We start from the raw sequence: 27,360 nt of genomic DNA, 5'->3' as shown, positions 1-27,360 counted from the left end.
AGAGCACCTTCAATTTGGATCCTCTATCCTTTTGACCTGTTTGGGTATGATTTAAAAAGTTGTTTTTTCATTATGGTAAAATACACTTAACCAAAGCTTTACCATCTTAAACCATTTTTAAGAGCACAGCTCAGTGGTGTTAAATACATTCATATTTTTGTGCACCTGTTACCACCATTCATCCCTGTAACTCTTTTCATCTTGTGAAACCAAAACTCTATACCCATTAAACAATAACTCCCCACTTCCCCATTCCTCCCAGCCGCTAGCAACCACTGTTCTGCTTTCTGTCTCTAGGATATAAGTGAATTCATACAGTATCTGTATTTTTGTGATTGTCTGGTCTCACTTAGCCTAATGTCCTCAAGGTCCATCCAGGTTGTAACATGTGTCAGAATCTCCTTTCTTTTTCTTTTTTTTTTTTTCTGGTACGCGGGCCTCTCACTGCTGTGGCTTCTCCCGTTGCGGCGCACAGGCTCCGGGCATGCAGGCTCAGCGGCCATGGCTCACGGGCCCAGCTGCTCCGTGGCATGTGGGATCTTCCTGGACCGGGGCACGAACCCGCGTCCTGTGCATCGGCAGGTGGACTCTCAACCACTGCACCACCAGGGAAGCCCTCCTTTCTTTTTAAAGCTTAATAATATTCCATTGTATGTATATGCCACATTTTGCTATCCATTCATCCATTGAGGGGCACTTGGGTTGCTTACCCATTTTAGCTATTGTGAATAATGTTGCTGTGAACATGGGTGTACAAATGTCTCTTTGAGACCCTGCTTTCAGTTCTTTTGGGTACATACTCAGAAGTGGAATTTCTGAGTCATACAGTAGTTCTATTTTTAATTTTGAGGAACCGCCATACTGTTTCCCACAGTGGCTGCATCATTTCACGTTGGGGTGGTGAGGCAAGCTGTCTTTGAAGAGGGAGCATTGTTGTGAGTGGAGCCGTGAAGGAGAGGAGGCACTCCCAGGGCTGTGAGAGATGGCTGGAGCAGCAGTCTCCTCTTAGGGTTGGCCTGGGGTACATGTGGTCTGTACCTGCTTGGAGCTGCCATCAGCTCTCCTGCCGGCTTCCAGTGGAGACCCCAAGAGCCAGGCTGGGCACTGCCGGTGGGCAGGCTGTGCTGCCTTGTGTGTGTGCCATGCCATGCCATGCCCGGGTTTCCATGGGTGAATTTGGAGTAGGGCGGGGACCAGACATCTGTCTGATGTCACCTTTTATACTCTGGGACTCTACCACTGTCTCCCAGTGCAACACCTGGGGGTCCCCTGTTGGGAGCAGGAGCCTATGGGGCACTTGATTCCATGTGGGAACGTCCCCTGAGTTGCGGCATCCAGTGACAGTGGGCCCACTGAGCCTGCCTTTATTTTGGATGTAGTACCTTTGGTCATTGCTGGCCCTGCTGCTCAGGCCCCATGTCTAGGCAGTGATGACTCACAGAAGGGCCCAGGGGCATATGGGCTGCCATCCTGGCTCTGGAATTAATAAACATCTCAAGGTCACTGGTGCTGGGGCCCAGCCCCTAACCCAAGACCTCAATGCTTGACAAGGGAGGATGCATCATAGGCAGCATCTGAGGGCCTGTGGAGTAGCCTGGCCACAGCCCAGAGAACCTGGCCCTTATAGCCCTGTCTTTCCCCATAAATAAACCAGACAAGATCCTTCATCAGATGGCGTGGCCTGATTTTTGTTTTGGGAAATCTGGACAAGAAGGGACAGTGGAAAGCCTTGGGCCCTGGCAGGGCTGCCCACCCAGGAGAAGCAGCTGGACAGGCTGACAGAGGACGGTTGGCGGTCAGCCTGCCCCGGATACCACCCCAAGCTCTAGAGATCTGAGCAGGAAAAGAAGCCGGATTCGAAAGAAACCAAAGTCGGGCAGGGTGCCAGTTTCTCTGTGAGCGTGAGGCCTGAGGTGCCCGGAGAGGGGCTGGTTGCCCAGAGACCCAGGGAGGCCATGGCCTGTGGTGAACACGGAAAGCCAGGCTCCTCTGCCTGGAAAACTTCAAGACCTGGGTGCCCAGCAGGTGTGGGCACATAGGACACCCCCCAACCTCACCCTTGTGACATTGCCTTCTACCTTTGGGGAAACTGAGGTTGAGGAAGAGGAAGGCTGAGCCAGCGCTGCACAGTGAAGCACAGGGACTTGCTTTGGGGTCCGAGTGGTAGCCTGCGCTTTCCCTGCCAGGGTTTTTGTGTCTCTGAGGGACACATCCACTGGGCAGTGCATCTTCCCCTTGCTGCTCTGAGCAAGACCTAGTGTCCCTGCTTCCTGCTGTGGTCCTGGCTGCTCCCACCCTGCCCCCACCCCAACCAGATCTGTGTTAAGGGGATTCTGGGTTGAGGCTGTAGGCTTCCCATGGAGTCTAGCTGCCCCACAGCAACCTGGGTAGCAGCCCGGCCCACCAAACCAACTTTCGTCCATCAGCCAGGCCACTGGACCATTGGTGAGCCTGTGTCTCCCCTCTGGCCAAGTGGATCCTCCTGGAGCAGCATCCCACGTGGGAAGGAGCAGGACACTGCCTCCTGGGCCCCTGGAACTGAGGGCTTCCTTTCTAGAAGGGATGTTGCATCTTCAGATGTTCTGCCCATCTAGAGTTACATCCCCATGTCTTCCACAACTGGGTGGGCTCAGCCTTGGGAGCCCATAAAATTCTGGGGTACTGTGGGCATGTGGGGAGCCCCTTGCCAGGAGCCATAGCTCCTCTCTGCAAGAGTGGAGGATCGATGCCAGCCTGGAGCTGCCCCAAGTGGGACTCTGGAGCAAGGCTCCCTCTGGTTCCCAGAAAGGGAGTTGGGTTGGAAGGCAGTGTCCTCACATGTGCTTATCTGGCTGTGCAGCATTCCCATCCCCTTGGGCCTGCACTCACTGCTCTGTCTCATGGTAGTGAGAATGTCCACTCTAGAAGGAGGGCGTGTCAGGAGTCCCATGAGGCCAGCCTTAGGTGTGCTCCAACTTGCTTGAATGCTGGCCCACTTGGATGTGACTCAGGGGTTGACCCTCCTTTCTGCTGCCCAGAGTCACTCCCTGAGCAGCAGACCTGCCCAGCTCTGTCATTCTGGGCCCAGGGACCACCTGGCACCCCTGCCAGCAGCCAGCTCTGAATTTGGGCAGCATTGGTGCACAGAGGCTGTTCTGGGCTAAATTGTGTCCCCTCAACCCCCATTCAAATGTTGAGGTCCTAACCCGGGGTACCTCAGAATGTGACTCCCAAACAGGAGATAAGGTCTTTCCAGGTGTTAACTAAGTTACATTGAGGTCATGTGGGTGGGGCCCTAATCCAATGTGACTTCCTTTTTAAGAGGAAATTTGGACACAGACACACATAGAGGGGTGACCATGTGAGGACACAAGGAGAAGATGGCCACCTAAAAGCCAAGGAGAGAGGCCTCAGAAGAAACCAGCCCTGCTGATAACCCTCTTGATATCTTGATCTCTGACTTCCAGCCTCCACGACTGTGAGAAGATACATTTCTGCTGTTGAAGCCACCCAGACTGCAGTATTTTGTTGAGGCAGCCTGAGCAGACTAAGGCAGAGGTAATGGAGGAGGTGCTGGCCCTGGCATCTTGTGGGAGGAGGTGTGTCAAAAGCTTTTTCCTGGAGTGTCGGAGCTGGCAGGTGTGGAGTGTGCCAGTTTGAATGCCAAGGGGTAGTCCTGGGGTTGCCCAGGCACGTGAGCCTTGTAGGCTTTGCTTGCCAGCATGAGTCTCCTGGAGGTCCAGGATGACTGAGTGAAAGTGTGTGCAGAGTCTGTGGCTTCATGGGTACAGATGGTTGGTGACACCTCGGCCCAGGGCCCCTGCCACAAGTAACATTGCTTATGGGGATATTATCCCCTTCATAGCAGTCCTCAGCACCTCAAATAACACACATCTAGGGAAATAGCAGACATCGGTGCTGTTAGGCAAGTGCCCCAGCTCCCCAGCCCCCGACCAGACCCTGTCTGGACCAGGTTGGGGGTGGTGATGGGGCTCAGACATGCTGGTCCCCGCTAGCTCGGAGGGTGGGAGGAAGGGCAGGGTGTGCATGGCCTCCAGGGAGGCAGGGAGGCCTGCTGGGACAGCAGTGCAAATCTGTTGGGTTCTAGCTGGTGGTGTGTGTGTTATGCAGGCTGGGATGCCCTAGGGTTGGGTGCCAGCTCAGGGGAGTGTCTGTTGACAGACCTTGACATTGATCAAGGAACTTGGACCTTATCCTGTTAGCTCACTTCCACCTTGAGTCTCAAGGCCACAGTCTGCTGGGGCCCAGCTGGTGAGATATGGGAGCTCAGAAAGAAAAATTCCACTTTTCGATATTTTGGCAAATGCTCCTACAGCAAGAGTCATTTTTCTTCTTCAGTGGCGAGCTCCCTGTTATTTATGTGAATGTTAGTTTGTGACTGGGGACATTCCCTGACACGGTCTTCATGCTGAGCAAGACCTGGGAAATGTCAGCCAGAGCATCTGGCAGGGATGGGTGTCAGGTCTTGCGATGGATGGGCAGGCCTGCTGTGGTCCTGGGGTCTGGGCCTGACCTGCTGACCCCTCTCCCTTGGCCAGGCTGGGAGACCAGCTCCTGGAGGCCCTCCCCGGCATTGGTGTGGACTCTCACAGACTGGACAGGCCAGCTCCCGTGGGAGCCATCCTGGTGCTGCCTGATTTAGTGAGAAGACCGACTGGCCAGGCCCTACTTTGGTCTCTGTGAAGGGTTCTTGTCAGCATCTTGTTTATCCTATTTTTTTCTCCCTTATCTTTCTCTCCCTGCCCCTTTCCCCCTTCCCTGCTCCTTTCTTTAAACAAATTGTCTGTTTTGATGTGTGCCTTTTGTTAAAAAAAACAAAAAACCTCAAAAACTACAGAAAATACTAATAAAAAAGCAAAACTCACTCCAAACCTTGACACTGTTAACTCTTTTTATATGTGTGTCCAGACACCTCTCATTTCATCTTACTAATAATGATGATGTCAGGCTAGTTTATTATGCAGTGTGCCAGGTGCTTTATCTGGTTTAACCCTCAAACCAACTGTGCAAATATTTCTATTATCCTTGTTGTACCCTGGCAACACTGAAGCTCAGAGTCCACAGTTAGCCAGTGCTGAAGACAGCATTTGAATCAAAGCCGTGACTTGGTGGGCTTGCCCTGCATTGTTAGGCTGTGCTGGCATTAGGCACGGAGACACAGATGACTTTACATAAGTGCATCATCATACTGGAGTTGGGCCTGCCTTCCTTAGTCAACAATATGACATGGATATATTTGTTCCTTAAGTGGTGAAAAGTCTCACCTGTAAAAGTCTTTTGGCCTGGGCTTTTTTGTCATTTTTTTTTTTTTTTGGACAAGTCATAGAGATTTTTGGAAGTAATCTGACCATTTACATTTATTATTATAACAGATATATTTGTTGTTACTTCTGTCAACTTGCTTATTTTTTTTTGTTTTTATGCTTTTTTTGCTGTTTTTCTATTTGCTGTATGATCTGTTCTCCATCTTCAGTTATTCAGAAGGAATATATTAATTTTTCTAATTGTGGCTTTTTTAGTATTCTTAAACTTATGGCTATCAACTTTAGCAGCTTGTCAGTAACTATTGATCCTTCTATGGAAATTTAAGAAATTAATGCAGTTAAACTACTTCTTCTACCTCCTCTACCCTTTCCTTTCATTTTTGCTGAGTTGTTTGACAGTTTTTGCCCCACGTTATTAAAGTCAAATTATGAATTATTTTTGCATTGCATAGATTTTCTTTCCAGAATATATGGTAAATGACTTCTGGTTTGTAACCATAATTATCACAGTGGAATGGATGAAGAGGTCAATTCTGGTATTTTAACCTGTGATTTCCCTATTTGTGGAAACTAGATTTTAGATTTTTAATTCAAGTCTGGGCTGCATTAAGTGGCAGGTGAGGGATGATGGAGAGAGATGTAAAGTGGAGCTGAGGTGGATGCTAGTGAGAGGATTCTCTCTAGCAGTAGAGGTGAGTACAGTGCCTCTATACACTGCAGCTTCCTAAGGCTCTGATTTGCACAAGGTCACATATCTGGTTAGTCTGCAGAATTAAGGTTCCCATCCCAATCTCTTGGTTTCTAATGCAGTGTTCTCTCTAGGCAAGCATTCCTCGAGGGTTAGCATAAGAGGTGAATTAATGTGACGCCAAACATGAGATTAAAAAACATTGTATTCTGTCACAATCCCAGTTGGCTTCTTTTCAGGAATTGACAAGCTAAAATTCATTTGAAGATACAAGAAACCCAAAATAGTCAAAATAATGTTGAAAAAGGAGAATGAGGTTAGAGAACTCACTTTCTGATTTCAAAACTTACTACAAAGTTACAGTAGTCAAGACTGTGTGGTACTGGCAGAATGATAAACATATAGATCAATGAAATAGAACTGAGAATCCAGAAATAACTTCACATTGATTTATTTTTTTAAATTTATTTTTATTTATTTATTTTTTGTGATACGTGGGCCTCTCACTGTTGTGGCCTCTCCTGTCGCAGAGCACAGGCTTCCGGATGCACAGGCTCAGCGGCCATGGCTCATGGGCCCAGCCGCACCGCGGCATGTGGGATCTTCCCGGGCCGCGGTACGAACCCACGTCCCCTGCATCGGCAGGCGGACTCTCAACCACTGCGCCACCAGGGAAGCCCCACACTGATTTTTGACAAGAGTGCCAGAACATCAGTGGAGGAAAGAATAGTCTTTTCAACAAATGGTGCTGGGACAACTGGATATCCACAAGCAAAAGAATGAAGTTGGATCCCTACCTCATACCATAGAAAGATTAACTCAAAATGGATCATAGATCTAAATATAAGATCTAAAACTATAAAACTCTTAAAAAATATAGGAGTAAATCTTTATTATTTTGGTTTAGGCAAAGCCTTAGATATGACACCAAGAGCACACAAATGATAAAATTAGATAAGGTGGATTTTATGAATGTCCTTTATAACTTCAAAGAGCACCCTCAAGAAAGTCAAAAGATAACCTACAGAATGATAGAAAATATTTGCACATTGTATATCTAATAGGGAATTGTATCTAGAATATATAAAGAACTCTCACAATTCAAAAAGGAAATTAATCCAATTAAAAGATGAGCAGTGAGTCTAAATAGTCATTTTTCCAAAGAAGAGAAACACATGGCCAATAAGCACATGAAAAGATGCCCAGCATCCTTAGTTATCAGGAAAATTTTAATCAAAACCACAATGGGATATCACTCCATACACATGGGGATGGCTAGGAGAAAAAAGGTTGATAGTGACAACTGTTGGTGAGGATGTGGCGGAATTGGAACCCTCATACACTGCTGGTGGGAATGTAAAATGGTGCAGCTTGTTTGGGAAACAGTCTGGCACAGAGTTACCATATAACCCAACAATTCTATTCCTAGATCTGTGCTCAAGAAAAATGAAAACAATTTGTCCACACAAAAACTTGTGCTTACATGTTCAAAGCAGCATTATTCATAAAAGCCAAAAAGTGGAAACAACCCAAATGTCCGTCAACCAGTGAATGGGTAAATAAAATGTGGTATATCTGTAAAATGGAGTATTATTGGACAATAAAAGTGAATTTAAGTACTGACATTATTAGGAATCTTGAAAACATTTTACTAGGTGAACGGAACCAGTCACAAAAGATCACATACTATATGATTCGATTTATATGAAGTGTCCAGAATAAGCAAATCCATAGAGAAAGAAAGTAGATTAGCGGTTGCAGGGGTTAGGGCGTGGCAGCAGGGTCGGTGGGGTTATTGGGAGAAAATGGGGAGTGACTGTAGATGTGTACGGGGTTCCTTTTTGGGGTGTTTGGAAAATGTTCTAAAATCGATTGTGGTGATAGTTGAATTGTACAGTGTAAGTGAATGAATTGCATGATATGTGAATTATAGCCCAGTAAAGCTGTTATATATTTTAAAAAGCATGAGTTTCATAGTGAGAAAATTATTCCCTTTTCAACTCTATTTTAAGCTTTCTGATTGAGTCAAGGATAGTCTCAGTTTGATACTAACAGATCTTTAACGCCTCTGTAATTGTTTATAAGGGGAGAGATCAGGATTCAGGCTCAGAGTCTTAGCAGTTAGGAATATCGAGCTAGAATTTAACAAAGTTGAGTAAGGCAAAAACTGCAATGGTGTTGAAGAGAATGCTGGGGTTTGGTGCCCTCCCTGCTGGATCTGCTGGGGGCCAGTGTTGGGAGGGCAAGGCTATGTTCCTGAGACTGTTCCTGCCCCGCTGGGAAATCTGAGCAGTAGTTTAACTTCTTTGAACCTTAGAGTCCTCTGGAAATGAAATGTTTTGCCTTAAAGAATTTTAGGGGGGTTTGAATTCACACTGTATTTGAAGGCTCCTGTAGGACATCTGGCTTACAGCGGGGACTGAAGCCCAGGGGTCACACAGGTGCCACCACACCCCTAATTTGCAGGTCATCTGGCTCCGCTCCTCACTTTGCAGTTAAGGGGGCTGCAGAGGGAACAGGGCTGGCCCAAGACCAGGATTTGGAGCCAGGTCTCTTGGCTCTGCATCCAGTGATTGCTCCCTGTGGCCATCTCTCCCTCCACCCTGCCCTTCAAAGTGGGGTCTGGCCTTCCTTAGCACCCGGCTGAGCACAGGGCTTCATGGTTTTGAGCCTCAGGAACTGACTCTGGCCATCTTAGGGCAAAAGAGGGACTTTCTGGAGCAAAGGATCCAGAGGTCCTGAAACCAGTTCCAAGAAGGGGCATGACCTGTCCAGTGAACTTGTCGGGGCTCTGTGGCACTCAGGGATGACTCTGTTTGCGGTCACTCAGCTCAGTAGAACCCTGCAAGGCCCAGTTCCAGCCATAGCTTCCCCTCTGAACTGGGAGGACAAGCCGTGGCCTACACACAAGGAGGAGGAATGGCTTCCCAAGAGGAAGGAGGGGTGTGGATGGTACATGGCAAGGCCCCGTGGATCCACCAAATGAGGCAGAGAGCAGGGGAGGCAAGGGCATCCATAGACAGACCGCTCCAGAAGGTGATGTTCTGGAAGGGTTAGAACAGTAGCTGACGGAGACGCAGGGGAGAAGACAAATGACTCCATGGAATTACTGTCACTTGCTAGTGGCCAGTTTCCCCCAAGAGATGGCTGGTGCTACTTTTGGAAAAGTGGAAAAATCAATATGCAAAACATCTGCTTGTGTTTTGTAGCTAGGATGGAGGGGCGTAAATCCAATGGGATTTGGTTCTAATGCCTATGAGGGGTCAGCGGTTGGGGTCCAGTCCCCTCCCCATCAAGCTTCCAGGGTTGCCCTTGTCTTCCCCAGGGAGCTGGGAGGTGAAAGAGTGCCCAAGCAGGCTGGGTGAGATGCCCTGGAAGTGGCAGACCCCATTGGCAGTGTCGCCACTACACCATCATCAGACCAGGCCTCGCCATGTGGCCTCTCTCCCTGCAGGGGAGGCTGGTGCCCAACTGAATCTCATGGGTTCATTACCAAAAGGAAGAATGGAAGAAAGGATACAGTTCTCTTGGAGCTAAAATATCTCCAGGAGCAGGAATCTTACCGGATGCCAGCATTTTGGGGGAATTCCTGTGGCAAGAGAGAGAGAGAGAGTGTGTGTGTGTGTGTGCACATGCATGTGTATCAGAGCAAGGTTGAGTTTGGGGTGAATGTGAGCTGATGCAGATGCATGCTGTCTTGTCCTCTATCAAAATCTAGATCCTTCTGTTTTTGGACCAACTTCTTTTTTTCTCTCTATTCTTTTTTTTTTTTTTTTTTTTTTTTTTTTTTTTTCTTGCGTTATGCGGGCCTCTCACTGTTGTGGCCTCTCCCATTTGCGGAGCACAGGCTCCGGACGCGCAGGCTCAGTGGCCATGGCTCACGGGCCCAGCCGCTCCGCGGCATGTGGGATCTTCCCGCGTCTCCTGCATCGGCAGGCGGACTCTCAAGCACTGCGCCACCAGGGAAGCCCTCTCTCTATTCTTGATTGTCACTTCTGCGACCTTGACAGACACCTGACAGTCTTGGTGCTGGAGGTTGCAAGAATGACAAGGCTGAGTGACAGACCTGGTCCCTATCACACACACGCAGGTACCTGCCACATGCTGCAGCCTGTGGCTTCCACTGAAGGAGGCAGTGGGGATGGCAAACTGGGCACCTCACACATAGGAACAGGATGCACACTTGCTTGCCTGTGAGACCCCAACACTGAGAGTGTCAGTATCTCTAGTGCTTTAAAATTCAAAGTAACAGAGGATATCTGAAGCCTCTTGGTTGTTTTGTTTTTTGCGGTACACGGGCCTCTCGCTGTCCTGGCCTCTCCCATTGTGGAGCACAGGCTCCGGACGCGCAGGCTCAGCGGCCATGGCTCACGGGCCCAGCCGCTCCGCGGCACGCGGGATCCCCCCGGACCGGGGCACGAGCCCGCATCCCCCGCACCGGCAGGCGGACTCCCAACCACCGCGCCACCAGGGAAGCCCCTAAATGTTTAACTTTTAGTTTCCATTTCTAGTGACTACTTCATCAAAAACCAAACAGCAGGGAATTCCCTGGTAGTCCAGTGGTGAGGACTTGGTGCTTTCACTGCCAGGGCCCAGGTTCAATCCCTGGTCGGGGAACTAAGATGCCACAAGCCGTGCGGTGCAGCTTAAAAAAAAAAAAAAAAAAAAAAAAGAAAAAAAGTAAAAAACCAAACAGCAAAGGAACAGGGCATAGAGGAAGGAGGAGGTAGGGCAGGCATCTTATAATTCACCAAAATCTGAGAACCAGTGATTTGATTTGATGACCAAAGAACTGCCAGATTCCAGGCCTCTGTGGAGGCACCTGAGGTTCGAGAATAGAGTCCTCCCATAAGCCTCCCTCCTGGCCAGGTTAGGCTGACAGTCACAGAGTTCAAGAGAAGAGTCGATTTCAGGTGAGAGCCAGGGTCTGGGTGTCAGCCCCTCCGTGGAAAACCAGGCTGGACAGACACGGGCATGCCCTTCATCTCAGTGTGCTTCAGAGACTTGTTTAATATTTACCAAGTGGGGAGAAGAAACTGATTCTTATTAATAAAAATTACATGTAAAACCAGATATACTTACCACTGGCAGCAGGAAAATCAAAGTCCTGGAAAAAACTCAGCAAAACATAGCCCACATTCTGTACCTTGTCCTCTTGTCAATTTTCTTTTGCAGTTTTTCAGACAGATTATTCCTGGCATGCATACTAAAATGCTTGAAAATCAGGCAATAAAAGGAACCCTGCTTTCTTTGTGGAGAGCCCCTCACCAGGCAGTACTCTGGCCAATGGCCTTGAGGGGTGATTAGCCGCTGGGCTCAGGTGGTCATCCATTGCTCCTGGGACGGTCAGTGCTGGTCTTGAGGAGGCCTCAGGGTGACTGAATGCTGGTCTGGGATGGTCATCCACTGGTCTCGAGTGGTCACCTTCTGCTCTTGGGGCAGGTGCCATCCATGTTTATCAATGTGACCCCCAGTTATGTTCCATAGTACCTGTCAGAGACGGGCTGATGCTGGTGAGGGATATAACTTCTCCATGAGAGAACTGTCAATTTGAAGTCTCTGGTTGCACGAGGAAACCTGAGTAAACTGGTGCCATACTTCCGATTTATCTCAGGGCACTTCATTGCCCTTCAGATGGGCCCTTGGGAGGGTCCCTGCCAGGCAGCTTGGCCAACTTGGGCCCTGGCTTCCTGACAACAGCAAGGTAGAGGTCAGCATCAAAGAGATCCAGTGCCCTTTTATCAGCCCAGCAGCCTTTCATCATAAGGCCGGTCAAGGAGAAGAACCCGATTCCTGTGTACAGGGAGACTCCAAATTGTCCTGGGGTCTCTCAGGCCAGAGAGGGCTGCTGCTCACCAGATTGACTTCTGGGTCATTGTCACGCTGGGTCCCTCCAGAACAGCCCCAGGATGCTGGGCCTGTGGCATAGATGGCTCTAAGCCTGGGGTACAAGTGTCCCTCCAGAAGAGGGGGCTGCCCTGCTGGACCCTGATGCCCCAGTGCCCTGCCTTAATTGTCAGGATAGGCCTGGTCTCCACTCAGGAGATACTCGTTCCATCTGGGGTCTGGGGTTGGATTCCTAGACCGCGTGTGTCCCTGGCAGGCCTTCCCACCCCTCAGTCTCAGTTTTCTCCTTTGGAAAGCAAGCAGGTAGATGACATCACTTGGGTTGCAGAGTGCTTCCTACATGTGCCCTGGTTCTGAGTGCCTCCCAGGCTGCATATGCTCCTGCAGCAACCACATGAGGGGAGGGAGAACGGCCCCCTTTACAGGCGAGTAATTGGAGGCCCAGGAGCTTTGGCACCTGGGCCGAGGCAACCTGGCCAGACAGAAATGGTGCCGGGAACTCAGAACACCAGACTCCCAGACCATTCACCTGCTGCCACCCTGCCACATGTCCTTGAATGGGTTCCATTAACTAGAGGGGTTTGAGACACCAGTCTTCCCCCAAACCACAAACATGGGAAATGTCAATGGCTGCGTAGAGAAATGTTTGCTATTGGAAACACTCTTAACCATGTGCCCGTAGAAGGAGATGGCCCACAGTATACTCACCCTGCCATCTGTCTCTCTCTCAGAGAACACGTCCTGCAGTTTTGGGGTCATTTATTTACTCATCTTGCAAACATTTGCTCACCCTCTCCAGGCCTGGAAGGGCCCTGGGACCCAGGGATGAGTCAGAGTGTGGGGACTTGCAGGGTTCCCATGGGTCCTTCCTCTCCTGTATCTTCCCACAGTCTGGTGGCCTTGGTGTCCCAATCTTGGTCCTCATCGCTCTGGCTCCTGTCCTTCCTCTTTGTCCTGGACCCCTTCCCCAGAAGCCCAAGATGCCTTAAACCTGTGTCCCCAGGGGTCTGCAGCTCTTGCGCCTCATTCTGTGCTGTTCAGAGAATGGCCACCCACTTCATCCCACTACCCACTGGGACCATGTATTAGTTTCCTGCAGTTGTTGGAAATTACTGAAAACAACAGAAACTTTCTCTCTCACAGGTCTGGAGGCCAAAGTAGGTGCTGGCAGGGCTGTATTCCCTCTGGATGCTCAAGGGGAGAACCCTGAAGGGGACCTCTGGCCACTGCCAGCTAAGCGGATGGACAACAGGAGATGCCGGCCTTTCTGATGTTTTGAGAGAATCTGGGAATCTGCTCATTTATGTGGAACCCTCTGATTCTTAAGTCGGAGCAACTAATTCAAGCTTTTAAAACCCCCTGAGTGAAATCACTAAGTTGATGTGTTAGGGTACCCCAGCCTCCATCCCCCAACAAAGATGAATAATTAAACAGCTATCCATGAACAAAAACAACTCTAGGAGAGCTCAGGAGTCCACCTAAGAAACTTCAGTAACACAGTGGAACAAAAAAACTTGAGAATAACTGCACAAGAAGAGAGGGAAGACAGCTTCATTCTGCCTGCATTATCCTGTCATCCCCAGCAAGAAAGTGTTTCCCTCACCAGGAAAGGGAGAGTGGGGTGAGCGACCAGTTTCCCTATAGCCTCTTTGGACACTGCACAGAGGACCCACTTTGGTTTCACCTCACCCAGAGACCAGCAAAGGTGAGATGAATAGAAACAGCTAGGAACAAGGAAGAAGGACAGGGGCTCCCACCAGCCACGTAGTGGGAGCGACCACAGTTTTTTGTGGCCTGCTCTGCAGAGGACCCCAGCAACTTTCACTACTGAAGAAACCAATGGCCAGCACAGCTGCTGCAAACCTCCTGCAGATGTTAGAGCTGAGGTTTTGCTCTACAGGTTTTTGCATTCACAGACACCAGGCACCTGAGCCCTCTTGCTTCCTCCATCCCCACCCCGCCCTCAACAAGGATCTGCATGGGCAACTGGCCCAGGCCTCTGCGGCTGCATAAGTGCAAAACGCCAGCCTAGACCACTACGGTTGACCCCTACCGCTGTGCACACACTCAGGACTAGCCTCCAGCTGTGCACATGTATGCCATCAACCTGATTCCCATCACCAGCCTCCACTGCCATGTGTGCCCCCATGGTGAGACCCTGCAGCCCTAAGAGTGCACATCAACAGCCAGGGCTCAGGTAGCTGCTAGTGTGCCCACAGTTGACACTTGTCCTTCCTGCTGGCCCTGACCATTGTCATGGGTGTGCCTGCAACTGGACACTGCTACTACCCAGGCACCTGCAGCTGGCCCCTGAAGCTGTGTATGTGCATACCACTGGTTCTGGCCACCACCACTGCATAACCTGGTCCCTAGCTGCTGGACCTGGAGGCCCCACTGAAGACCTCGAGAGTCCTTGCAGCCATTGTGGACTCCCTGCAGCAGTTGTCACCAAGGACCACACAACTGTTGATGTCATGGATCTAGCAGCCTGAGCCAATGAGACATCACCTCTCCTCTGGACCCAAAGCCACCATACTCCCCACACTTGGTGCTCTGCATCACTAGATCCAGTGTGCTCCCCACCCCACTTCAGGTGAAGGTCTTTCTTACTGAAGTCAGTCCATAAAATCTGGAAATGTGCAGAAAGCTATGCAAGGCACAAGGATTTTGAAGAATTGGGGAAACATCACATCATCAAAGGAACACAGTAAATTTCCAGTAACTGACCTACAAGAAATGAGATACATGAATTGCCTGACAAAAAAATCAAAATTATTGTTCTAAAGATGCTCAGAAAGCTACAGGATAACACAGATAAACAACTTAATGAAATAGAAGAACAAAATGAAAATTTCAACAAAGAAATATAAAACATAAAAAGAACCAAACAAAATTTTGGAGCTGAAGAATACAATGGCTGAAGAATTCAAAAGAGAGCATCAACACCAGCTGGACCAAGCAGAAGAGAAAATCAGTGAACTAGAAGACAGATCATTTGAAATTATCTAATCAGTGGAGCAAGAAGAAAAAAGAATAAAAAGGAATGAGGAAACCTATGGGACTCATTAAGAGAAACAATCTATGCATTATTGAAGCCCAAGAAGGAAAATAGGAGGAGAAAGTGGCAGAGGGTTTATTTAAAGAAACGGTAGCTGAGAACTTCCCAAACCTTGGAGAGAGATTTAGACATCTAAGTTCATGAAGCTACTAGGTCACCTCAAAATGATCTTCTCCAAGACACATTATAATAAACTATCTAAAAGCAAAGACAAAGAGATCATTTTAAAAGTAGCAAGAGAAAAAATTTCTGTCATACAAGAGAATCCCAATAAGGCCATGAGTGGATTTCTCAGCAGAAACCTTGCAGGCCAGGAGAGAGTAGAATGATATATTCAAAGTGCTGAAAGGAAAAAACTACCAACAAAGAATGCTTTACTTGGCAAAGTGTCTTTCAGAAATGAAGGCAAGATAAAGACTTTCCCAAACAAACAAAAAGAGAGCTCATTACTACTAGATCTACCTTATGAGAAATGCTGAAAGGAGTTCTTTAAGCTGAAGCAAAATGACGCTAATTAGTAATATGAAAACATGTGAATATATATAACACACTGGTAAAGGTAGATATATAGTCAACTTCAGAATACTCTAATTCTGTAATATGGTGGTGTGTTAACTACTTAACTCTAGTATACAGGTTAAAGAACCAAAGTATTACAAATAGCTATAGCTACGATGATTTGTTAATGGATACACAACATAAAAAGATGTAAATTGTAATGTCAAAAACATAAAATGTGGAGGTGAGGAATAAAAGTTCAGGGTTTTTGCATGCAATTGAAATTAAATTGTTATTAACTTAAACTGTTATATCTCTAAGATGTCTCAAGTAAGCCTCAGAGTAACCAAAAAACAAAAACCTTTATACACACAAGATAAAAATACACACAAGATACAGAGAAGGGAATCAAAGTACACCACTACAGAAAGTCATCAATTCACAAAGGAAGACAGCAAGAGAGGAAGAAAGGAATTACAAAAAAGTCCAAAAGTAATTAACCAGATGGCTTTGGTAAGTCCTTACTTATCAATGTAAGTGGGTTAAATTCTCCAATCAAAAGATATAGACTGGCTGAATAGATTAAAACAAACAAACAAACAAAACAAAACAAAAAACCAAGACCCAACTATATGCTGCCAACAAGAGATTCACTTCAGCTTTAAGGACACACATAAGCTCAAAGTGAAGGGATGGAAAAAGATATTCCATGCAAAGGGAAACCAAAAGAGAGCAGGGGTAAGCTATACTTACATAAGACAAAACAGACTAAGTCAAAAAACTAACGAGAAACAAAGTAGGTCATTATATAATGATAAAGTGGTAATTCATCATGAGACTATAACAATTGTAAATATATATGCACCCAACATCAAAGCACCTAAATATATTAATCAAATAGTAATAGATCTGAAAGGAGAAATAGACAACAATACAATAACAGTAGGAGGCTTCAGTGCCCCACTTTCAGCAATGGATAGATCATCCAGACAGAAAATCAATAAGAAAACATCGGACTTGAGCTATACTGTAGGCCAAATGGACCTAACAGATATTTAACAGAACATTCCACCCAACAGTAGCAGGATACACATTTTTCTCAAGCCTGCATGCAACAATTTCCAGGATAGGTCATATATTATTAGGTCAAAAAACGAGTCTTAGCAAATTTAAAAGACAAATCATACCAAGTAACTTTTCTGACTACAATGGTACAAAACTAGAAATCAGTAACAGGAGGAAAACTGGAAAATTCACAATACATAGAAATTAATACACTCCTGAACAACCACTGGGTCAAAGAAGAAATCAAAAGGGAATAAAGAAAATATCTTGAAACAAACAAAAATGGAAACACAGCATACCAAAACTTATGTGACACAGCAAAAGCAGTTCTGAGAGGAAAGTTTATAGCAATAAATGCCTACAATAAAAAAGAAAGATCTCAAATAAACAACCTAACTTTATATCTCAAGGAACTAGGAAAAGATGAACAAACTAAGCCCAAAGTTAGCAGAAGGAAGGAGGTAACAAAGATCAAAGTAACAATAAGTGAAATAGAAAAACAGTGAAAAATATAAACAAAACTAAGATTTGGTTTTTTTGAAAAAATAAAATTGACAAACGTTTAGCTAGACTTACCAAGAAAAAGAGAAGACTCATAATAAATGAAAGAGGAGACATTACAACTGATATTACAGAAATATAAAGGATCATAAGAGACTACTATGAATACGTATACACCAACAAGTTGACCAACCTAGAAGAAATGGATAAATTACTAGAATCATACAACCTACCAAGACTGAATCATGAAGAAATAGGTAATCTGAACAGACCAATAATGAGTAAGGAGATTGAATCAGTAATCAAAAATCTCCAAACAAAGAAAAGCCCAAGACTACATGATGTCATGGGTAAATTCTACCAAACATTTACTGAAGAATTAATGTCAACCCTTCTCAAACTCCTCCAAAAATTTAAAGAGGAGGGAACACTCCTAAACTCATATTTATGAGGCCAGCATTATCCTAATACCAAAGCCAGATAAGGACACTATAAGAAAAGAAAACTACAGGAGAATATCCCTGATGAATATAGATGAAAAAAATCTTGACAAAATGTTAGCAAACTGAATTCAACAGTACATTAAAAAGACTATACACCATGATCAAGTGGGATTCATCCCTGGGATGCAAGTTTGGTTCAACATACGCAAATCAATAGATGTGGTATACCACCTTAATAGAATGAAAAATAAAATTTATATGAACATTTCAATAGGTGCAGAAAAAGCACTTGACGAAATTGAACATCTTTCATGATAAAAACTCTAAACAAATTAAGTATAGAAGGAACATACCTCAACATAATAAAGACCATATGTGACAGCCCATAGCTAATATCATACTCAGTGGTGAATAGTTGAAAGCTTTCTCTCTAAGATCATGAATAAGACAAGGGTGCCCATTCTCCCCACTCCTATTCAAAATAGTACTGGAACTTGCTTTCTTGCCAGAGCAAGGAAAAGAAATAAAAGACATCCAAATAGGAAAAGAAGTAGTAAAATTATCCCTGTTTCCTTATGACATGATCTTGTATGTAGAAAATTCTAAAGACTCCCCCCAAAAAACTGTTAGAACTAATTAACAAATTCAGTAAAGTTTTAGGATACAGAATCAACATACAAAAATCAGTTGCATTTCTATACACTAATAGTGAAGTATCTGAAAAAGAAATAAAGGAAACATTTCCATTTACAATAGCATCTAATGTAGTAAAATACTTAGGGATAAATTTACCCAAAGAAGTGAAAGATCTGTGCACCGAAAACTGTAAGATACTGATTAAGGATATTGAAGAAGACACAAATAAATGGAAAGATATACTGTGTTCATGGATCAGAAGAGTTAATATTGTTAAAATATACATAGTGCCCCAAACCATTTATAGATTCAATGCAGTCCCTATCAAAATTACAAATTCCAATAGAAAAAAAAAATCCTAAAATTTTTATGGAACCACAAGAGACCTCACATAGCCAAAGAAATCTTGAGACAGAACAAACTTGGAGGCATCACACTTCCTGATTTCAAACTATATTACAAAGCTATGGTAATCAAAACAGTATGGTCCTGACATAAAAACAGACACATAGACCAAGGGAACAGAATCAAGACCCCAGAAATAATCCTATGCATACACAGTCAACTTATATTTGACAAGGGAGCCAAGAATAATTAATGTGAAAAGAGGGTCTTTTCAATAAATGGTGCTGGGAAAACTGAACATTCACATGCAAAAGAATGAAATTGGACCCCTGTCCTACATCACTCACAAAAATTAAATGGATTAATTTGGAAATGGATTAAAGACTTAAACCTAAGACCTGAGACCATAAAACTCTTAGAATAATACATAGGGGAAAAGCTCCTTGGCATTGGTCTTGCCAATGATTTTTTGGCTATTACACCAAAGCATAAGCAATAAAAGCAAAAATCAACAAGTGGGACTTCATCACACTATAAAACTTCTGCATAGCAAAGGAACTATCAACAAGGTGAAAAGGCAACCTAGAGAATGAGAGAAAATATTTGCAAACCTCTTATTGGATAAGGGATTAATATCCAAAATATAGAAGGAACTCATACAACTCAAAAGCCATATATATATCAATTTAAAGTGGGCAAAGGACCCAAACAAACATTTTTCCAAAGAAGACATACAAATGGGCAACAAGTATGTAAAAAGGTGCTCAACATTACTAATCATCAGGGAAACACAAGTTAAAACCACAATGAGATATCATGCCACATCTGTTAGAATAGTTTTCAAAAAGACAAGAGATAACAAGTGTTGGTGAGGATGTGGAGAAAGGAAACCCTTGTGCACTGTTGATGGGAATGAAAATTGGTTTAGTCGCTATAGAAACCAATATGAAAGTTCCTCAAAAAATTAAAAATAGAACTACCATGTGACCAACAATCCCACTTCTGGCAATGTGCCCAAAGAAAATGAAAACGGGATACTGAAGAGACATCTGTACTCCCATGTTTATTACAGCATTATTCACAATGGACATGGAAACAATCCAAATGTCTATCTGTGGATGACAAATTGATAAAGAAATGTGGTACATATGTACAATGGAATATTATTCAGCCTTTATAAAGAAGGAGATCCTGCCATTTGCAACAAAATGGCTGAAACTCAAGGATATTATGCTAAGTGAAATAAACTAGACACAGAAAGACAAATACTGCAAGATCTCACTTACGTGTAGAATCTAGAATGGTCAAACTCATAGAAGTAGAGTGTCAGATGGTGATTGCCAGGGGCTGGAGGGAGGAGGAAATGGGAGGTGATTGTCAAAGAGCACAGAATTTCAGTTATGCAAGATAAGTAAGTTCTGGAGATCTTTTATATAGCACAGTGCCTATAACAATATTCTATCAAAAAATATCATATACTTAAATTTTGCTAAGATGGTTGATATTACATGTAGTGTTCTTACCACAAAAAAATGATAACAATAAAAAGGGTGGGAGGATACTGTGAGAGGTGATGAATATGTTTATGGCCTTCATGGTGGTGATGGTTTCATGAATGTATACTCATTCCCAGACTCACTGAGTTGTATATATTAACTATGTACATCTTTTTACATGTCAGTCATGCCTCAAAAGAGTGGTTTTAAAAAACCCCTAATCCCCGAGTGGGTCATAAGTGTGTGATCTAAAGGAAATACATCTGCAGGTTGACACAGTGGGGACTCCCAGTGTAAGACTATTGGTTTATGGATAATGGACCAAAAAATCAAAAGTGTGGGAGCTGGATGGGGCAGTGATGGCAGGATGGCCTCAAGGGGAGGGCAGGGCCATGTACCTGCAGTAGGGGCATGGCATTTGGGGGTCTGAGCCAAGCACTGAAGGGAGAATTAGAGTTTACCAGATGGCCAAGGCTGGGGGCAGGAGCAGGGCCTTCCAAGCTGAGGGCTTCGTGGGTTCAGGAGCCTGAAGGCCAGGCAGAGTGCACTGTATTGGAAGGACAGGACTGTTTCAATGACTGGTGTAAGGTGTGTGAGCTGGGAGCAAAGAGGACAGTGGCAGGCTGAGAGCCTTGGATGCCAGAGTACAGAGTAGCCTGAATCCTGATGGGGACAAGGGTTCATCGAGGGCTTTGCAGCATGGAAGAGCCATAGCCAGTTTTGGGGGAGGCTTCAGTTGCTGTAGAGCCTGGGCTGGTGACTGTTGCAGATAAAAGGATAGACAGTGGGGACTGTGGCCAGCTGCAGTGGTGCGTGCTCCATCCGTGGTGCCCACTGCTGTGTGCCATGCACTGTGGTCAGAGCCTGCATTTTCCAAGGAAAGATGGAATCCCATTTTTGAAACATGAAATCTCATCATTTTGAGTGTTGGGTTCAGAACTTTGAAAACACTCTTTGGGTCCAACTGAACATATCTGTGGCAGATTCAGTTCTGACAGTTTTGGCCTTTGTCTTGGACTTTGGGCTCCTGGGGGTGAAGGCGGGGGATAACCCAGGCAAGAACCCCTTCCTCAGGCAGGGTTCATCACCCCCAAATGGCTCTGGCCTTGGTGGCTGGAAGTGGAGCCTCTGGAATGATGGAGCCTCTAGGCCCACCTGTTTGTGCCCTTCCCAGCCTGGGGTTCAAGCCTTGCACCTAGCTGGGCTGCTGGGCAGGGTTCACTGGGCCCTGCTCAGCCAGGTTGGAGGTTCTGCTCTCTGCGGCCCTCCTCACTGCTTCTCTTCCTTCGTCTGCTGTGCGCTGGGAATTTCAACAGTCTCATCTTTGCCCTGCAGGCTGGCCTGATCCGTATGGAGGAGGAGGAGTTCTTTATCGAGCCCCTGGAGAAGGGTCTGGCAGCAAATGAGGCTGAGCAGGGCCGTGTGCATGTGGTGTATCGCCAGCCGCCCACCTCCAGACCCCCTCCTCTGGGGGGGCCACAGGCCCTGGACACAGGTAAGGCTGCTGCAGGTGGGAGGGTTGCATGGTGGACCCTGAATGTCCCCCCTGGGGAACCCAGGCGCCCTTTCTGTAGCTCTGGTCCCAGGCCAAGGCTGAGACCCGCCCTTGCTGACCACATAGCACAGTGGGCGTGCTGGGATGCTGGGTCAGGGACCTCTGCTTTGGGTCTATGTGGGCCATAAGCTTGTAGGTCTGAGGCCTCCACAGCAGGCAGTAAAGGCTGCCTGAGGGTCTTACCTCTGGCTGTCTGAGGGCTGGCAAGTGTCAGGGAGGATGCAAGACCCAGATCAGGCCTGTACCCCGGCCTGAGTCTCGTGCCCGTGTCTCTGAGCCTAGGCCTCTGAAGAAGACGTCTGCTGCCCCCTCACCCCCATCCCTAGCCTCTTTCCCCTGCCTCTGTGCTGTGCTTTCCCTGCAGTGGTGACCACACCTCCCTGGCTGCTCACAGAGAAAGGCCCTGAGTGCTTCTTTGGCCCCGATTGGACCCTGCTCCCTCTGGGAGACAGCTCAGATGCCAGGAGGGGAGGGAAGCGCTCCACAAAGACCCCAGAGGTGCTCCCAGCAGCCTCAGCAACCTATGCACAGACTCATGTGGTTTTATCTTTTTCAGCTTAGAATCAAAGTGCGCTCTGGGCCCAGGAGCGTGGAAGGAGCTACTGGGCAGGTGGTGCAGCCTCTCAGAGCCCTCCAGGAGGACACACCTACCCTCAGCCCAAACCTCCCCAGCATTCTCAGGATCTCAGGTCCTGGGCTTCAGTGAAGCCAGGTTGGGGTCTGGCTGTGGTCCTGGCAGTGCCCAGGCTCTGTGCTTGGCTCTTGCAGGGTGGGCTTAGCCCTCAGTTTGGGGTTCTAGATTCCTGGCTGTGCTCGCCCATGGCCAGGGCAGGTGGCAGCAGGCAGAGCATTGAGGCCTGGGTCTTGAGTCAGGCTCATCTGCATGTTTACAGTGAGCCCCAGAGGCCCTACTGGGCCAGCCCAGCTATGCTGTGATTAGGCGAGACACCCCCATTGCCCCAAGTAGCCTTGGCTCATTTAATTTAGGTCTCTCCGAGTTCCCAGCTGGCAGATCAATTGGGTGCGGCCTGGCAAGGCACCATTCTAATTTCAAGGAATGGTATCAGATACTTTTGCAAAGGAATTGTCCCATCAGGAATCCCAGTGCTCTCTAGAGCCGATCAATACTTCCAGCTGCCCCTTCTTCCCAGATGATGAATCGTAGGTCTCCTGCCAACAGTGGAGGGGGCACCGCAGGCGCTGCCCATCTGACCTTCCCCAGCTTCAGCCCCTTCTACCGCTTTCCCACCCTTGGGCTTCTTTCTCTGCATGGGGAGGAATGGAGAGTAATCCCATTGGGTGAGGGCAGGAGTAGAAATGGAGCAAGGGAAGTGCCCCAGACCAGGGATCAGGGCCCTGGTGTTGCTCCTCGCTGGCTGTCTGCCCTTGGGCAAGTTTGGGCCTCTGGCCTCTGCCTTCTCATTTGTCCTGTTGGATTAGGAATGCCTGTGTCTCACAGAGCTGAGGACCTGGCCACTTTGGGCTTGATCTCTACTGGAAGGTTCAGGGGGTTCCCTGGGGGCCCACTTAGGCTGGGTATGGTGGAGCCTGCACAGTGAGGCTGCCAGGTGCCCTGGGCCAGGGTGCCAATCCCAAATTCAGTGTGGTACCTATCTCCTGAACGTGGCAGCCCTTCTTCATGGCCTGACGGGCCTTGCCTTATTTCCTGGGCTTTTGTTGGCCTTTTGGCATCTTCTCTCGAATCCTTCCCCCAACCTTCTCATCTGGCTATCTCTCATGAGAGCTTGGAACTCAGAGCACAGGAAAGGAATTTCAAACTCAGAATAAGCCTAGAAACCATTGATCTTAGAAGAGGGAAGGCCAATTGCATGGGTCTGGGGCTGAGGCTGCGCTGAAATGGGGTGGGGTGAGCTCTAGACCTCAGCCCGGGGCTGTGGGTGTGTAGGCTGAAGGTTGTGGGCCGAGGGCAGTAGGTCTCGGCCGCTGGCCCAGAGTCTGGCGCCAGACCCCCTTTCCTTGACGTCCCTGCCCAGTGTCAGCATGACCCTGTGTGGGTGACTTGTCCACAGAAAGCACATTTCTCCCTGCATGTGCCTGATTGTTTCTACTGGGCCCAGGGCTGAGGCCCACTCACTGACTGGAGGTGGTCCAGACATATTTTATGCTGGAGCTGGTCTGAGGGCCCGCGGTGACCCCCGACAGTCTTGCTCTCCATCAACCCAGGCCTTGTCAGGGCCCACGGTGGCAGCTGGGAGATATGTAAAAGGAGTGTCCTTGGCTGAGCATGTTTGCTCCGTGCTCTTTCCGGCAAGAGGACATGGCCTACTGGGCACAGAACACCAGGACCTCCATGCAAAGGCTTTCAGGATGTGTGTGTGAGTGTGTGTGTATAAGGCTAGGAGACCCTTTCTTCTGGTGAATTCTGATGGGAACCCTGATATGTCAATGTGGCTCTGGCCAAAGAAGGCAGGATGTACTGACTGGAAGCTTCCTCCTGCCCCCGCAGGGCAACTTCTGGAAGCAGGTTTGAAATACCCTGGCCATTTATCAATGGACAATGGATATAATGGGTCCTCGGAGGAAGGGGAAGGGGAAACACCTGTCTTGGGCCTCCTGGTCTGGGAGATTAGCATCTGGCTGGGTGGGGTTTGCGAGCCTGCGGAGGGTGGTGAGGGTATGGGTGAGGGGGCCTGTGGGATGGGGTGTTTGTGGGAGCGTGTGCTGTACACAGCTCTTCCAGAGCATTGAGACACGCTGCCATTGCCCTGTTTTCCCTGAGCAGCCAACAGGCTTCCTGGGGTGCTCTCAGGTGCTCCCGGACACTCAGAGCATCATTGTCACTAATGGTCTACATCATCTTAGTTCAGCTACTGGGTTGCAGACTGCCCAGGGAAAGGATGGAAAATGATGCTTTTAGCGTGTCTTCTAGGACTCAGGCCACGGTTAGAGGTTGCACTGGGCAGCTTAGCCCACAGCAATGTCACCCTCAGGCCCTGGAGGAGGGTACCAGGGTGGGCAAGGGACTGAAGGAGACCAGGATGACTTTTTTTCCCTCACTGGACTCACAGGTGTTGCAGAAGTGTCTCTGCTTGGCTCTGCTGGGCCTGGGAGCCTGGCTGGGCCAGAAGGGCAGGGCTCCAAGGCCAGGGTGCCAGTGTGGCCTTTTGGGGAGAGGAGGTTCAGGCATCTCCAGGCCTCTGATGGACTGGACCTTTCCCCAGCACCCTGAGTCCCTTTCTCAGCCTTCCCCCGAGCCAGCCCTGTACCCAGGGCCATATATTGGGAGGTGTGCTGTGTAACACTGGTCTCTCTGGTGTTTCCACGTGTGTGCATGCATGTGTGTTTGCATTTGTATACAAGCATGGAGAGAGCTTCACTCCCAGTTCTAGGCCACCGCCTGAGCACCGCCCTGGCTGCCATCTGTTAACACTGTCTGGGGTTGTTGAGGGGGAGCCAGGGCCAGTGGGTACAGGATAAGGAGCCCAGCCCTGCTCACAGCTTGCACTGGGTGATCCTGGCATGTCACGCCCCTCTGAGTCTCAGGCTGCTATGACACATTACCACCAACTGGGAGGCTTAAAACAACAGCACTTCATTCTCTCATAGTTTGGGGGGGCAGAAGTCTGAAGTCAGTCAGTGTCACTGGGCTGAAATCAAGGTGTCAGCCAGGCTGGTTCCCTCTGGAGGCTCTAAGGCGAATCTGTTCGTTGCCTCTCCCAGCTTCTGGTGGCTGCTGGCATTCCTTGGCTTGTGGCTGCACCACTCCAATCTCTGCCTTCATGGTCACATCACCTCCTCCTCTTCTGTGTGATGTCAATCTCCCTCTGCCTCCCTCTTATAAAGGATGCGGGTAATGGCATTGGGATTCACCCTGATAATCAGAATGATCTCCACCTCTCAAGATCCATAATCTAATCACATCTACAAAGTCCTTTTTTGCCATGTAGGATAACATTCACAGGTCCTAGTGATTAGAATCTGGTATCTTTGGGGGCCACCATTCAGCTTATACAGGAAGCAAATCAGCCTCCCTTTCAAGGCTGGCTATGCAATGAATGGGGTGCACACCCATGGAGGAGCAACACTGCAGGTACCCTTCACTCCTTCTCAGGGGACAGTGCTCAGGCACAGCCCAGGCAGACCCCTTGCCCCTCTTCTGCCTCTGCTGGACCCTAGTGCCATCTCAGCCAGACTGTGGGGCCTGGTGTGCTATGGTTGGTCTGACCCTAAGACCTAGTGTGCAGAGATGTGGCCTTGCTGGTCACACCAAGGAGGGCTGAACTTGGGACTCTGGGAAAGTCCCCACTGTGTGGGAAAGACCCCTGGGTCACATACCAGGCATGTGGTCTCTCTGTCAGGCACATTTGCAAGAAGTCCTGCCATCCCAAGACAAGGGCTGCAAACTCAAGAGACCTGCAGCGCCCAGCAGGCAATGCCAATGAGGACAATGGCAGAGGGTAAGAAAAAGAATTACACCCACCCTTGGCCTGGCATTAATTTTCCTGCTTTTGATATAAACACGGACACAGAGAGAATGTCTCTGCTAAAATGGAAACAGCAATGTGAGTGCAGTGGCACATGGCATTTGGCCCTGGCCTCACCGTGGGCACAGCACAGATGACAGATTTCGTCCACAGGGGCAGCCCCTCCTCAGCTCCCCTGACCAAGACCTGGTGGGACTGTGGGCCTGGGGCAGCCAATCCTCTTACTGTCAAGAGAATCCAGACATCAGAACTTTTATTTGAACCCTCCTGATTTTAAATTGTTGCTTCAAATTTCTGAAAAGCACCACATGGGCCAAATAAAATATGACCCCCATTGGCCACATGTGCTTTATGAGAGGCAGAGGTAGACGTGTCCTTTACCCTCCTCCACAGGCCTCCTGAAGTCCCTGGGCATGGCCTTGGGATCAAGGAAGGGCTGTGAGCTCCTGCTAGGCAGGTGGTACCCCGTCCCGTGAGCTGCTGCTGGGCTGCAGTGTCTCCCACCCTGCCTTGCACTTGGCCCTGGGCTGAAGGAAGAGAAGCCAGACAGCTCAGTGTCTGTGACCTTGGCTGCCTCCTTCTCGGAAACAGCCAGTGCCAAGCCTTTGCCCGCTGCTGTCAGGCTGCGGCATCCTCCCTGGCGGACAGAGGAGACACGCTGCCCTCGGGAGCGCTCCACCCTGCTGCTGCCAAGGAAAGCCTGTGAGGAGGGAAGGGCAGGGTGCCAGTGCTGCGTGGCTTCTCCACGTGGCCAAGCGTGGCCAGCCCACCACACAGTCTCCACCCGGCGGCCCGCAGCCCTTCCTCCCCTCCTGACCTGCTGCGTGTCTCTGCCCCGTCCCATTGCCTTGAGCCACATAGTTTTCTGGGCTTCTGTGGAACCAGGAGTGAAGCTCATGTAGGCCCTCAGGGCAGGAGCCAGAGGGCTGGAGCTGATGCTGGGAGCTCGAAGAGGCTGTGTGATGTCCTGCGGGCAGCCCCAGCAGGGAAGGGGCCTGACAGATAGTGCTGTATTTCAGCCAGCCTGCTGTGGTCCAGGCTGGAGGCAGGGAGGCCAGAGCGATGGTGCAGGGAGAGTGCACCCCTGTCAGGACAGGCCATGGGTGGGAAGTGGGCAAGTCTCCACTTGGTGGTAGTAGGTTGCCAGGCGTACCTTGGTGATGCAGTGGGTATGAGTCATAAGGGAGAGGGCCCAGTCAAGGGTGAGGCCTGGTCGGGGGGGAGGGGTGGATAATGGGGTAGGCGATGTGGAGGGGTCACTAACTTGCTGGAAGCCAGATTGGGGAGGCTTTCTGTGCTATAGTGGTTTATGTCATAGTGTCCTGTTGCCACTGTAACAAGTTACCATAAACTCAGTGGCTTAAAAAAACACAGATTTATTCTCTTACAGTTCTGGAGGTTAGAAGTCCAAAATGGATCTTAAGGGGCTAAAATCAAGGTGTCAGCAGGGCTGGTTCCCTCCGGAGGCTCGAGAGGGGATCTGTTCCTTGCCTCTCCCAGCTTCTGGTGGCTGCCGGCA

At 48.2% G+C, this 27,360-nt stretch overlaps 1 protein-coding gene and 1 non-coding gene across 2 annotated transcripts in view; both read left to right on the top strand.

Moving 5' to 3' along the window:
* ADAMTS2 (ADAM metallopeptidase with thrombospondin type 1 motif 2) overlaps positions 1 to 27,360 on the top strand; it is a 249,185-nt gene that overhangs the window by 62,768 nt on the left and 159,057 nt on the right. Inside the window, exon 3 of the mRNA XM_007454815.1 lies at positions 21,177 to 21,336. Within this exon, the coding sequence (XP_007454877.1) occupies positions 21,177 to 21,336 (160 nt within the window). The remainder of the gene's footprint in view (positions 1 to 21,176; positions 21,337 to 27,360) is intronic.
* TRNAE-UUC (transfer RNA glutamic acid (anticodon UUC)) lies at positions 10,498 to 10,569 on the top strand. Its single transcript has one exon. It is a non-coding gene; the product is annotated as a tRNA-Glu (tRNA).

Source organism: Lipotes vexillifer, unplaced genomic scaffold (assembly GCF_000442215.2).
Source record: "Lipotes vexillifer unplaced genomic scaffold, Lipotes_vexillifer_v1.1 scaffold2091, whole genome shotgun sequence".
NCBI lineage: Eukaryota > Metazoa > Chordata > Mammalia > Artiodactyla > Lipotidae > Lipotes > Lipotes vexillifer.
The sequence above is the reverse complement of the archived record's forward strand: the minus strand, read 5'-3'. Positions and strand labels throughout refer to the sequence as shown.